Source organism: Colletotrichum lupini, chromosome 1 (assembly GCF_023278565.1).
Source record: "Colletotrichum lupini chromosome 1, complete sequence".
Classification (NCBI taxonomy): domain Eukaryota; kingdom Fungi; phylum Ascomycota; class Sordariomycetes; order Glomerellales; family Glomerellaceae; genus Colletotrichum; species Colletotrichum lupini.
This window is the reverse complement of record NC_064672.1, coordinates 249,058-262,874: the sequence shown is the minus strand read 5'-3', so window position 1 is coordinate 262,874 and position 13,817 is coordinate 249,058. Positions and strand designations below refer to the sequence as shown.

The window sequence follows — 13,817 nt, the reverse complement described above, 5'->3', positions numbered from 1 at the left end:
CCAGGAATCGAATAGAATGAAACGATGCAGACTGTCCATGGAACACACGATGACACTACTGTTGGTATAGTCATTGGCAAGCAGTTCCTTCGAGGATTCTTTTTGTTCCTTTCGATCACCATGTGGCTCGGTTCGGTTCGGTTCGGGGATCTGGGGTAATGCAGGTCGACGGGGCCAGACTAAACGATCACTTGCAGCCAATTGGCCGATCTTTGCATATCAAGTCTCTTGAATTCGCTTTTGATTCATTACTCAGGTTCATTGCATGTCTTTGAGCCCCAGACTGAAATGCAACAAGACTTTCCACCACCCACCCAACCAAGTCGAATATGCTTAGATATATTGCTCGGCCGGAACAGTCGCCGGGTCTGGTGTTTCCTACCACTCGATGATCTAGTATGCCACATCGGTATACCCATCAGTCAATGGTTTCCACATGCCCCTTGAGTTCCTTTTGGATCCAACCGTAAATGCTCTCCTGAAGTTCGCGGTCCTGGCTGAGCTTCGAACCAGATTCCGCCTTAGCAGTAGGACCGTAGTATTGCCCGCTCTTGGCGTCAGGGCTCACAGCTGCCCAGATCTGCGATAAGGCACCCTTCTCCACAGGCGTGGCGAAGAAGATGGCTGCATACAGGAAAGGTTTGAGAAACATGCCGGTAGAAGCATGGTGAAGATTGGTCGCAACCATCCCCGGGTGGACAGGAACGATCTTGATTTGTTTCTCTCGCTTTGCCAAAGCCTTGGCGTAATGGAGGTCAGCAAGCTTCGACGTGGTGTATCGTTGGGTAGTAGCTCGGTTAGGCATTGTTGTTCGGATTTCTTCGAACTTGTAGATATCGTTCGGGGCTAGGGCGTGAGCACTCGAAGACAGCATGACGACACGCGTCTCGGGGTTCGTCTTGGCCGTTTCTCGTATGACCGGTAGCAGGAGCTGGGTAAACAGCGCTGGACCCATCACGTTGGTTCCGAACTGGATCTCATACCCTTCCTTGGTAAGGCCCTCGGGGGTCATCATGATGCCAGCGTTGTTGACGAGTATGTCCAATCTAGATTCTTTCTTGAGGAATTCGACCGCGGCAGCCTTGACGCTGTTAAAAGATGCTAGATCAAGTTCGAGGAAGATGATGTTTGTTGTTTTGGGGTTCTGTTGTTGGAGTTCTTGGATAGCCTTTTCGGCTTTGTCTCGGGACCTGGCTGCAAGATAAATTCGGGCTGGGTTGTGTTTGCTGAGCTGCCGTATCGTCTCGAAGCCAAGACCGACGTTTCCTCCAGTAACAAGAATCACCTGATCGCGAAGATCGGGGATGTTATCGGCGGTGAAGGATGGCATCTTGGGGCGGAGCGTGCAAATGGCTCGACTATGGGGTTTGAACCGTGGCAGGTAGAGAGACTTCTTGATGTTAGCAAACGTCAAGACGTTGACAAAAAGGGAAGAGTCGATTTAATACATTGGTCAGAAGTGAGCTTGAATGTGAAGAACGGAGGGCCGATGGGCGGCTGAAGGTGCCGCGCGGGAACTTCGACGAGCCCGAGGGTACAATGCTTGATAAGCCAGTCCAACGAGCCGATCTGGGGCGTAAGCAAGCCATTGAAAGAGGAAGATTCGAACCAAGGAGGACAAGAGAACGGAGCTGGCTGGGATTTCCTTCGGGAACTCCCAGTCTCGGCGGCTCTCGACTGTCAGCCATAAGTTCTATCAGAGGCTCCGGCATTCTCAATGAGCCAACTCGCGACTTCCTCGTTGCTTACACCCTTGTCGGGCACGTCCGGCCTGGACTCTGAATTTGGTAACGCTCCTTCCCTTCAATGGGAGAAAGTACCTAGATACCTCACTGTAAGGTACGTAGATTTATCCCTAGATACCTACCTATGCCGGGCCGTCATGGAAGGACGGGAGCTACGTAGCCGGGAGCTCGGCGTTTGTGTGGGCCGGGACAACGTCCCCGTATCACTCCTTAGACCTCGGTGACGTCCCGACGGTTCCCTGGGCATCTCGCAGCGGATGCTGTCGGCTCGAAACTCACGGAGTTATCCTCAGGATGTCTATCCTGAGGCTTAGACAAGCATCTACGGACAGCGATATCTTATCCAGAACGACTCGATCCTCATGGTGATTCGACTCTCATCATTACGCGGTGCATGAATACCCCGTGCTGTCGTGGAGCGCGCTGTGTGGTTGTCTCTAACAAATTTGCGATCCTTGCTTGATGTTTGGGCATTAACTGACGACAGACTCGCTACTTCGGGGTTGCGTCAGACGCGTAGAGTTAACTATGGCTTGTGGGCTTTCGATGGCTAGCGGGGTTTCTGTCGAGGAAATCACCACAGATTATTGTACGAGGTCGCCAGTTCGTAGTGCCCGGCGATCGACAGTATTGTCAAATATGGCGGCGAACCCCCGTTCCGTTGCATCCAGCTCGTGGTGGATGACTCGTGAGTTCTTTGGCTTTAAACAGAACATACGCAGTAAAGGCTCAAAGGAGTCTTTCCGGTTGGTCATCGACCGAACAGACCAACCTCGAACCAGCCTAGAACAAGTCTGAAGATTCCTTTTTTGCCCCCAACACTCAAGATGGGCGAATGGCAAGCTGCCCATGCAAGCCCCATTGACAGGGGAGTAAGCAATCTATTTCTGCGACACAGCACGTCCCACTGAACCTTTGAGCGTAGTAGGCTCATCCCAGCCAACAAGGGAGTAAGCAACCTATTAATCCCCCATAGGAACACAATTCTGAAAGAACATCGCCCACAGCATGCTCGATAATCAACGCGGAAAGATATCGAAAACATCATTCTCGAGATGGAACCGAAGCAAGTAGAGGCACTAGACGATGAAGACGATTGGACGGGCGTTGCGAGCGCCGCCGAAAGACGAAGACGGCAGAACAGGGTTCACTAAAGAGCCTACCGTAGGTGTCGGATTAGAAGTCCAATTCGACCGCGGTATATAGCCGACTGCGCAGGGGCTAATTAGGGGCCCTATTTACGATTATTATAGCTAGCCTAACCTACGGTTAGAACCTCCTTTTTATACTTATTACGTAAATATTTATATAGTTTAATTAATCTCTTTATTAACTACAGTTCGAACTAACTACTTTATAATAAGGATATTAATACTAATTAATAATTAAATTTTATTATCGTAAATTAGTAAGGTATTTTATTATATAAAAGAGATAACTTCTTAATACTATACGAGATAAGAGATTTATATTAATTAACTTTATAAAAATAGACGAAAAAGGAGGCGATTTTTAAATATTATACGGAATTAAGTAATCGTAGCCTTTTATTATTTATAAGAGGTTAATGTTTATTACGTTAAACTACGTTAATTAATAAAACTATTTAAATAACTAGCCTTTTACTATTGCCCTAAGTAGCTTTTTTATTAAACGACTTTTTTATAGCCGGCCCGTAATTAGAAATTAACTAGTTAAATTAATGAAAAAAAATACCTATATAACAACTACTTATTTAATTAATTAGCATAATAAACGAGCTTAATAATATAATATAAAAGAGTACTACGTAATTAAAAAAAGGGATTTCTAAATATAAATATTCTTATTTAGTAATAAAAATAATTTTATAAAAGTTATTAAGCTAAGAGATTTATAATATATAAAAAAGTTTATTATTATAAGGATTTTATAAATATAACTTTAAGCTTACGATTTAAATAACTTTTTTATAACTCTTTTAATTACTCCCTAAGTATTACTTAAAAATATAATATAAAGGACGGTTTAATAAAAAAAGAGGGGATTTAAAGGTCTTAATAATATCAAGTTAAAAATATTATAAATCTTAGAAATTAACTTAAAAAAAAAGCGGCTACTTTAAAATAGTCCTACGACCTCTTATTAGAGTTATTATTAGCTTAAAAAAAGGCTAAAAAGATAAAAATCTAAGGGAAAAAAAATCCTTTAAAAGGCCGCTAAAGGGCTTCTTTTTATATTAGCTCCCGGTATGAGATTATTAATTTTAAGAAATTAACTAAGTAATAAAAGGGATCGCTAGTAAGTAATAATTACCTAACTATAATTAAGCTACGAAAAAAACTACTTAAAAAATATAAAATAGGGTACTAAGAGGCTATAAAAAATAAAATTTCTAAGGTATTTAACCTTATTACGTATAAGTAATAAGTAGGTATTTTTAATAAGTCTTTAAAATCTATAATTTTATAAAAAAGAGGGCTTAACTTCGTTAACTATATTTAACGGCCTATATAGTTCTTAATAACTTATATAGCTCTTTTATAAGCTATTTAGTATCTATTTTTAACTATTTTTATAAAATACTACTCTAAAAGAGGTAAGTTAAAAAAAGAAGCTATTTAGAAATTATAAAAAGTACGAGGCTTAGGAAGCTAAAAGTATATAAAATAACGGAAATTAGTAACTAATAAAGATCCCAAGACTAATTATTATATCTTTTTATAATAATATAAACGTTTATTATTACTATTATAAAAAAGAACTACTAAAACCTACTTTTTTATACTAAATAAAAAAAAGGATTTTAATAAGTATAATAGCTAGCGATTTAAAAAGGTAATAATAATTATTAAAAATAATAAAAACGAGAGTAGTAGCGAGATAGCGAGAGGAAGCGGGAATTTTTTAAACCCTAATAAATTCGTTAGGTAATAAAAGTACGGATTTATTATAACTAACGTATAAATTAAATATATCCTTATTAAAATTAAATATATTAATAATTATTAATATAAGTATAAGCTAAAGTACGACTTTTAGCGAGTTAGGGTAAGGAAAAAGAGGATAAAACCCGATTTTAAATAGAATTTTAATCTCTTATAAGTAGGTAAATATTAACCTAGACTATTAAGGGACATAAATATATAAAATCGTAAATTAGTTTAATAATAAGTAAATTAATATAGTATTAATCTATTTAACTAAGGTTTATAAAAAAAAAGGGGCTATAGGGGCAACCCTTATTTTATAAGATTATAAACGACTTTAGTTATTAGTTAGATAAATAGTTCGCGAGCGCAAGCCTAAGGATTACGAAAGTAATTAATAAATTCCTTTACGGGTAAGGGGTATTATTAGTATAATTATAATTATAAGAGCTATACGAAATATTAATAATAATAATTATAAAAAAGGAATTCGTATTATAAAACTAAATATAAGTTAATAGAGCGTATAATTACTTTAATAAATTTAAAAAAAGGGTAAACGACCTAGATTTCCTCTTTATAATTACTAACGGAAATTTATTATTATAAAAGGATATACCGGGGTAAAATATAGTACTAAAAATACGATAATCGATAATTTTACTTATTTCGATTTATAACTCGTTATTATTATTAATACGAAATTCGGCGCCGATCGACTAATAAGAAAAGAAATAAACGACCTAAAGTTATTAATAATACGTAATAATATAAGAATCGTATATAAATACTAAAAATCTAATAATAAATATAAAATAATTTATAAACTTTAAAAAGATCTTTTTAAAAGAGAAATTATATTTTAAAAGGAAGTATAAGGTTTTATAAAAAACCCTAATAATATTTTATAATTATTATAAAAAAGTCGGAATTAGGGAGTATTAGTACTATTTAGTAATTAATATTATACTTATAAGTAAAGCCTCTAATTATTATTACGAAGTAGTGCGTAATCTCGATCGAAACGACTTTTTTAATATAATTAACGTAATCTAAAGCCGCTTTAAGACTTATAATAAAAACCTAGAGCTCTTATCTAAGCTATAAGCGATTTTTTTTATATTTATAGCTGGGATAATAGAGGGTAAATTATAAGTAAAGATCTTTAAAAAGCTTATTAATTAAATTAATAAGCTAGTAAAAACCTAGCTAAATAAGGGGATAAACGAGCGGAAAGTTAGATATTTTTATATTATAATTTAGTATATATTAAAAATAAAAATAACCCTATACTAAGTACTTAAAAATTATAAAACGCTTTATTTAAGGTTAAGATTTAGTTTTAATATTAAAATAAAAATACTATACTAAACCTATTTTTAAGTATACGACGGCCCTTATTAATAATATTAAGTTAATTAAACGTATAATAAAAAAAGAAAAGAGGCTAAATATAATAATCGCTAATAAAGAGGCCTAGATTTGTTAAATAAGTAGAGATTTAATTTATAAATAGGGTAATAGAAGAAGTAATATTATATTTATAAAAAAGATAGATATTAGTTAAGTAACTATTTTAAAGAAGAGCGTATTAAATCGTATAAATAGTATAAAAAGTCGAGGGTAATAAATAATAAGACTAGCCCTCGTTAGTTTAACTAATTCCTTATTATATATAAAAGTAGATCTAGGGGTACGGAACTTAGTAATAATAGCTAAAATAGTAATTTAAAATATATACCCCCTATAAGAGATTCGGAAAATAAAGAAGATTTTACCTCTTATATTAATAAATTAGATTATAATAAAATCGACGATATTAACTACTCTTTTTTTACCCCGTTAGCTTCTAGAGGATATACGAGGCTAAATAAATAAAAAATAATAAAAGCTCTTAATAAGTAGGCTTTTATTTACGAATAATAAGGAAAGGTCCTTTAGATAACGGATATAAAGACGGCTAAAAGGGTAAATTTAATAGGACTAAAGCCCATTCTCTTAATAATTAAAAAAAAGACGCTATTTTTTTTAATATTTAAAAAAAAAGAATATAATACTAAGTAAATTTAAGGGTAACTAGAGGGGTCCTTTTTATACTACTTAGATCCCTCGAATACTAAGCTTATATAAGTATTTTATATAAGTAAAAAGTACGGCCTAGATAATTTTTATAAAATTATCCTAAATACTAAGGTATTATAATAGTTAACTAAAGGAAAAGGGTAATTCTAAGTATTATAAAAGATCGTATTAATAATACTTAATATATTAATAATAAGTATTATAAAGATTAGTTTCGGCCTAGGTAAGGAAATCGTCGCCCTAAGTATAATAAAAATAGAGACGCACTTTAAAACGATAACTTTTTATATTTTACTTATTAATACCCCATTTCTCTTATATTTAAAAAATATAGATTAACTAAGTATTATATTTAATAATATAAAAAATAAAATCTCTAATAATAAGTACTTCGAGATAGTCGAACGATAATAGGGGTATGCGTTTATAAAGCTTATTAATAATACGAAGTTAATTAATTACTTAACGGAAAATAAGCTTAGAAAACTATATTAAAGATTTAAGTACCCGTTAGTTACGAGGCTATATAACCTCTTAAAATAATTAAATAATAATAATATTAAAATAGGGGCGCTAGAGTAGTTAATAAAAATATATTATTAATACTAAATAAATATATAAAGCTTACGTAAATTTAAGTTTAAATTATATAATAAGCTTAACTTTAATTAAGAAATCGTCGTTAATATTTTTTATTTAAATAGTTAGCTAGTATTATATATAATTAATATAACTATATTTCTTTAAATAGGGTAATTCTTTTAAAATTTATAAATAAAGATAATATAAGTAGCCCTATAAAAAAGCTAGATTAATATATACTAAGGACCGCTAAATAGTATTAAAACCGACGCTAATACTAGCTTTAAGTTAGTAAAATTTAGAGATAATATGATAGCTTATAATATATAGCTAAAAATCGTACCTATTAAAGCGTACTATAGTATTAAAAAAGTAAAAAGGGTATATTAGTAATTAAAAAGGGCGTTTAAAATTATTAAAGAGGAAAATCCGGATTCTATCGATAACAAATACCTCTAAATAGTACTTAAATACTATAATAATACTATAGGGCCTAATAAACTTATACTAACGCTATTAGTATTTAAAGCATATTTAAGAACGACCTTAACTTTATTACAGTTATTAAGTATAAGCTAACGAGCCTAAGTAATTAAAAAAGTAATATAGGTACTATATAAAGTAAGTATAAAAAAGTAAGTTAACGAGGTAATTACTACGCATAATAGGCCTAATATAAAGAGTAATTTAAATATACTACTAAATTCGGATATACGAGTATAGTGCGAAATTACTTAATAATAAGCTAGGCTATATAAGTTAATTTCTATTAATAAGCGCTCTTATATAATTATAAGAGATCGTAACTAGCTACTTAAAGTATTAATTACGGTAGTTAGACCGTACTATATAAATCCTAATAAAATAATTTCTAATTTATAAAAAAAAGAAGAGCTAGGGGAAATGATATAACTTATAGTAGAAGTATAGGAAATTATCCTTAACGAAATTATTATAGTAATATTAATAAATAACAAAGAAAAGGAAATTATTAAAAAGGTATTAATACTATTAGCGAGACGTTATAAAAAACCATAATAATAAGCCCTAACGTAATAATTTATTATTAATAACGAGGTAATTAATACTTTTTATATAATAAAAAAGAAAGCCGATTTTAAGCTAATAATTAAACTACGTAAAAAAGGTATAATTATAATTACTAAAAAGCCGTATAAAAGATTAGATCTTATTAAAATAAATACTTTTTATAATTAAGGGGTCTATCGATTTATCTTATATAACTTAGAAAAATATATAAACTTCCGTATATTTAAATTACGAATAGTTTATAAGATTAAAAAGAAAGGAATACCCTAGCCGTATAAGAAGTTTAAATACGTAATTTAGAAATATAATAACGTTAAAAAAGCAACGCTACTTATATAATTGCCCACTATATAGCGCTATAGCTAATAATTAATAATAATATTAATAGTATTACTATAGAAAAAAGGATACGAGATTTAGAGCTATAATATTACTTAGGCTTATACTTAATTAGCTATAGGGCTTATAAAGAAAATCCTAGCCTATTTATTAAAAAAAATAGCTAATAAGTACTTAAAAAGTACGATTATTAAAGTACTTAAGTTACTATATAGGCTCGTAAAATCGGGTACTTATTAATAAGCTACTTATTACGATTTTTATATTAATTAACTATTAATAGTTATTTTTATATATAACCCGTACTTATTAGTTATAAAGTACGAAGGTGATTAATTTAGAATCGTTAAAATATAAACTAACGATATATTAAGCTTATTTAATATTAACTTTATAAAAAAAGAAAATAAGGAGCTTTAAAAAGCGGGCTTTATAATAAAACTAACAGAGGTCTTTATAATAAATACCCCCCTAGTATTTAATAGCGGGATTTTTATAATTAAAAAGGAAACTATCGTTTTTTAATAAAAGGGGTAGGGTAAGAAAATTAACTTTATTAATCCGAACGTAATTAATATTAAAAAGCGGTATAAAGCTAAGCTCGTACGAGGGGTATATATTATGAGTATTTATTAGCTTAAAATAACTTTTAACTATACTAGGGTAGCGTAAGTTATAAATCTAACCGAACGAAACGTCGAGGTATTTAATAAGCGGCTTAAGTAATAATAAACGAATTTTAATTAAGGTCTTATTTACTACCTAATTAACTTTATAATTAATAAGCTCTATATTTTTATTAATAAGTTATTTACGAATAATAATAACCTTATTTTATAATTAAAGTATATTATTATCCTAGTTAATAAGAGTATAAGTAAGAGCGAATTTATTATATATAATAATATAATTTATTACTTATTAATTAAAAATAAATAAATAACGAGAAGTATATTAGTATTAGAGGTTTATAATATAACTAATAGCGTTAATTTCTCTTATATAATTTTAATAATACTAAAGAAGATTACTAATTAAATTAGCTTTTTACTTATTTTAACGGTTATTTATATTAATTCCTACTTACTATATAAATACTTTATTAAATTAAGAATAATAATAAAAAAGAGGCTTATAATTAATATTATAGCCCTTAAGTAATTATATAAAAAGCGCGAGATACTCGAGATTTATTAAATTAATAATAAAAATAACCTCATAAACGCTTTTATAAAAGTAATATTAAATAAAGGATTAAAATAATTTATAAGTAGTAAAAAAGTTATTATATAAATAGAGGGATAGGTTATATAAAAAAAGTAGAGAAAAGGAGGAAAAGGGGATAATATAATAAACGGGCCCGAGGTCGAATTATACCTCTAACTATAGCGGTTAAATTAATAAAAAAAAGAGAAAGTTAATATTAAATTAAAAATTTAATTTGACCGCGGTATATAGCTAACTACGCAGGGGCTAATTAGGGGCCTTATTTACGATTATTATAGCTAGCCTAACCTATGGTTAGAACCTCTTTTTTATACTTATTACGTAGATATTTATATAGTTTAATTAATCTCTTTGTTAACTACGGTTCGAACTAACCACCCTGTAATAGGGATACTAACAGTAGGTCCATTCCACAACCCCGCTGTCAAACATCCTATCCCGTTGGCGAAGAAGGCTGATATTGCAATCCAACCAGGGCAGAAGAGACACCTGAAGCGTATTGCACTCAACGGTACTACAGCTTCGGCTTCAGCAGAGCCTCAAGCCGAGATGTGCCTGATCCCCGCTGCTGCGCCTAATGCGCGTAGACCCATGACTTCGTCTCAAATGCAAGAGATGCTTGGGATTTACTATTTGCTCAGATGCGCCGGCATACGCAACAATGTCGCCGAATTCCTGCAGAGAGCCTCTTCGAACTGGACCCTACAGCTCCCTATCCCGCGGGACCTTCCCGCTCTCACAAGACTCAACGCGTTCGACGCGCTAGCAAGAAATGCGCTGGTGTTAGGCATCCCGGTAGAATTGATCGAGAGCGACGATGGCGACTCTCTCTTTATACATCAAGGCCCCGAGCGGCCCGGATCCAGCGAGGTCCTGCCGCCTCATCTCTCACCAACGGCACTACAGAGGACTGTCAAGCATCATCCATGGCTGGACCTATTCCCAATACCGAAGATGAGGGATAACATTCTTCGTGGTATTCAGTCGGGCGAGATAGACGAAGATGAGCTGTGCAACGCTTTAGTCTGCGACCTCTTGGACTTGGACTCCCCCACCAAATCATCGCTTGTCATATGGGGAGACGCCTGGGACTTGAATGGCTGGGAGCTGGGTCCTGAATTCTTCAGGAGATGGGGCGGGCTAGTGCAGGGCTGCCCCGAAGTGCTGACAGCTACCAACTACTGGCGACAAAAAAGAGGTGTAGGGAAAATAAGAGAGATCAACTCGGGCGGCTCGCTGGCATTAGATATCACATAGTGATTGAAAGTTGTGTTTTCGGCTATTTCAGTTGCAACTCCCAAGTCTCTCCCACTCGCTTCTCTCCCCAGGCTTGATGTTCTTCGGTGGCTTTCAACTCGAACCCGGACTTTGCATACAATCGCCGCGCCCCGATCAAGTGGTTATCAGTTGATAAACCAACGCTCTCGAATCCAACCTCCCTTGCAAACTCAACACAAAGTCGTATCAACTCCGTTCCCAAGCCGGAGCCTCTTGCTTCCTTTTCTACAAGGAAGCATCTCAACTTCGCTCTGCCTGGTATTTCGCGGTCCTCGATGAGCATGATGGAGCCCAAAAACTTGTCTCCTCTCTCTGCGATCCAGCATCGTTCTTTGGCTGGGTTGAACTTGAGGAGGAAGTCTGCCGTGATTTGGCTGACCATGGCCTCGAATAGCGCGCCGTAGTTGTATTCTTTGGAGTAGATTGCGCCGTGTCGGTGGGTGATGTAGCCCATGTCACCCGGGCGGTGGTTCCGGAATGTGATGGAATTGAGAGCATTGGAGCCGTTGGTTGACGCCATCTTAGCGAATCGACGATGTGCTGCAGACTGGACGAGTACTTGTCCCTTGAGTTTTCAAAGACAATGCAGCGACTGGGAGGCTGCAATAGCTAATGATCTGATTGCAAAACTCTGAACCGTCGCCAATTGGATTCTCTTATCACTTGTGGGAGGGGGCCTCTCTTGATCAGCGGTGAGCTTGTTCCTGGCCTCGGGCCTCTGGTGGGGAATGTCAAAGTCATGTCATCCAAGGGCGCACTGTACTTAAGCGCCACGCTGCATGTCATGTTTAGTGTCACTGGCAGACACCAGTGACCTCAGAGAGTCAGCTTGGAGGCTTCTAGAGGCTTCTGAATTGGCCCACGCTCAGCAAAGATACCACTGGCTCATAAGATTTCAGTAGGCTATCATCAGAATTTGGGAATCGTAATGCAATCCTCTGACAGGAGAACCTAGAACTCGAAGCTCAGATACAGTCACTTGACCGTATATCGAAAAGATTCTGAAAAGGGCATGACTCAGAGCAGTGTGACTAGTCAAGTCTGGTTCTTCGCAGAAAATGACTTACATTTAGAAAACGGGTGAAAGTTCTATACTGCAGCTTTTGTCACTCTCAAATTTAAGAAACCATACTGGGGTTGCTGTACAAGGATGGCCCGACAAGCCCGACTACTACGATGTCATCTCTAGATAGATAGGACTTCAGCGACATGTACCGGCGAAGCACTTGATGGCTGGCGTAACACGCCGTTCAACTCCTCCGAACTGCTAACCCCCCTCCGCAAGACATCTCAGAACCTCAGTCAACTTCGCCAGGCTCACCCGCACGTATGGCATGTTAAATTTTATGATAGCCAGACGATGTTCTGGATTTAGATAAAGTCAGACTGCCAGCTCCCACGGCGATGCACCCAAATTGTCACCAAGCATTTCCCACCCCTCCAGTCCAACCATATCATGACACTGAAGGATACCAATAAACCAAACATAATGCACCCAAGAGCCGTAGATCCTTGGGATAACCAACAGACAAAATGCAGCCACCCTTCCTCATCAAACTTTGGTATGTCCATGACTCCACACGCCCATATCTGTGCCGCAAAGCGGTTTTTGTCGTATAATATCCCATCTGGAAACGGCAGAGAATTTGCGTAATCGAGATCGAAGTGCGAGGATTGTCCAAGACCGGCGAGCGTAAATGCCATGGACATCAATGCGAGAATGACGCTGATGATTAGCATGAGAAACAGGCTGAATCGCGCCCACTGCACCATCTAAGATAAATTGTCAGCAGGCGTTGTCGGCGGTAGCTGCGACCATGATCCCCCTGTTCCACACTCCTGGTTCCCAGATAAGCCTGAACAGAGAACTTCACGATTCGAGTCGAAGCTAGAATTTTCTGTCACTTGGTCCTACGAAGCTGAAATCTCTCGGAGGTCCACCGCCCCATAGACATCACCGGTGTTGGTCTCAGTGCCGTGTTTTCACGACGCCATCGGAAACAGACCCCCCTCGCGAGCCGATTCGGCCAGCACAGATTCGCTGGGTTCCCGTATGGACACGTTCTCGTTGACTCAATGAATGAACAAGTATACGAGCGTTACCGAGCAGTCTACAAAAAGAGATCAGTGGACGCGTTCAAAAACATCTGTTCTTTTTTTGAGCATGAAGAGCATGGATATCATATGCTGAATGCTGTGATTCGGCCCCATTACGAATGGGGAAACCTGTATATCGTTAAGCACCTACTTGAATCCAGCGGTGGACTGTAATCAACTAGATTCAACTTTTATGGCATCAATTCTTCGGGGGACAATTGTCTGACCGGGGCTGCCCGTAGATGGCGGGAGGGCGTCCTTGACTATTTGCTCAAGTTCAGCATGGACCCCAAAGGGGTCATGGGCGACATTCCTCCCCTTGCCGCGGCAATACGTGCTGGAAGTATTTTCATAGTACAGAAGCTTGTCAACCATAGCGCGAGTCCGCATGCTTGGCACGGAAGAAGCCTGTTTCAGTATGGCATATGTCTTGAACATACAGCAATACTTGAGTTCCTCCTAGATAGAGATGTATCATGCAGCGACGGTAGAAAAAGTGGAACGCGAA

At 36.0% G+C, this 13,817-nt stretch overlaps 3 protein-coding genes across 3 annotated transcripts, besides 1 other annotated feature; 1 reads left to right on the top strand and 2 right to left on the bottom strand.

Annotated features, from left to right (window-relative positions):
• Positions 1-418: 418 nt before the first annotated feature.
• CLUP02_00077 (uncharacterized protein) lies at positions 419-1,330 on the bottom strand (the record flags this gene model as incomplete). Its single annotated transcript, XM_049279130.1, has 1 exon — positions 419-1,330. One exon carries the CDS (start codon positions 1,328-1,330, stop codon positions 419-421), a length of 912 nt encoding a protein of 303 aa, XP_049135087.1.
• A 552-nt stretch (positions 1,331-1,882) lies between these two features.
• Positions 1,883-1,969: a sequence feature (Short protein (CLUP02_00076, UQC73432.1) was converted to a misc_feature.).
• Positions 1,970-10,483: 8,514 nt separating this feature from the next.
• Positions 10,484-11,191, top strand: CLUP02_00075 (uncharacterized protein; the record flags this gene model as incomplete). Its single annotated transcript, XM_049279129.1, has 1 exon — positions 10,484-11,191. The coding sequence occupies one exon, from the start codon at positions 10,484-10,486 to the stop codon at positions 11,189-11,191; it is 708 nt and encodes a 235-aa protein (XP_049135086.1).
• Positions 11,192-11,213: 22 nt separating this feature from the next.
• CLUP02_00074 (MarR-family transcriptional regulator) lies at positions 11,214-11,732 on the bottom strand (the record flags this gene model as incomplete). Its single annotated transcript, XM_049279128.1, has 1 exon — positions 11,214-11,732. The coding sequence occupies one exon, from the start codon at positions 11,730-11,732 to the stop codon at positions 11,214-11,216; it is 519 nt and encodes a 172-aa protein (XP_049135085.1).
• Positions 11,733-13,817: the final 2,085 nt, after the last annotated feature.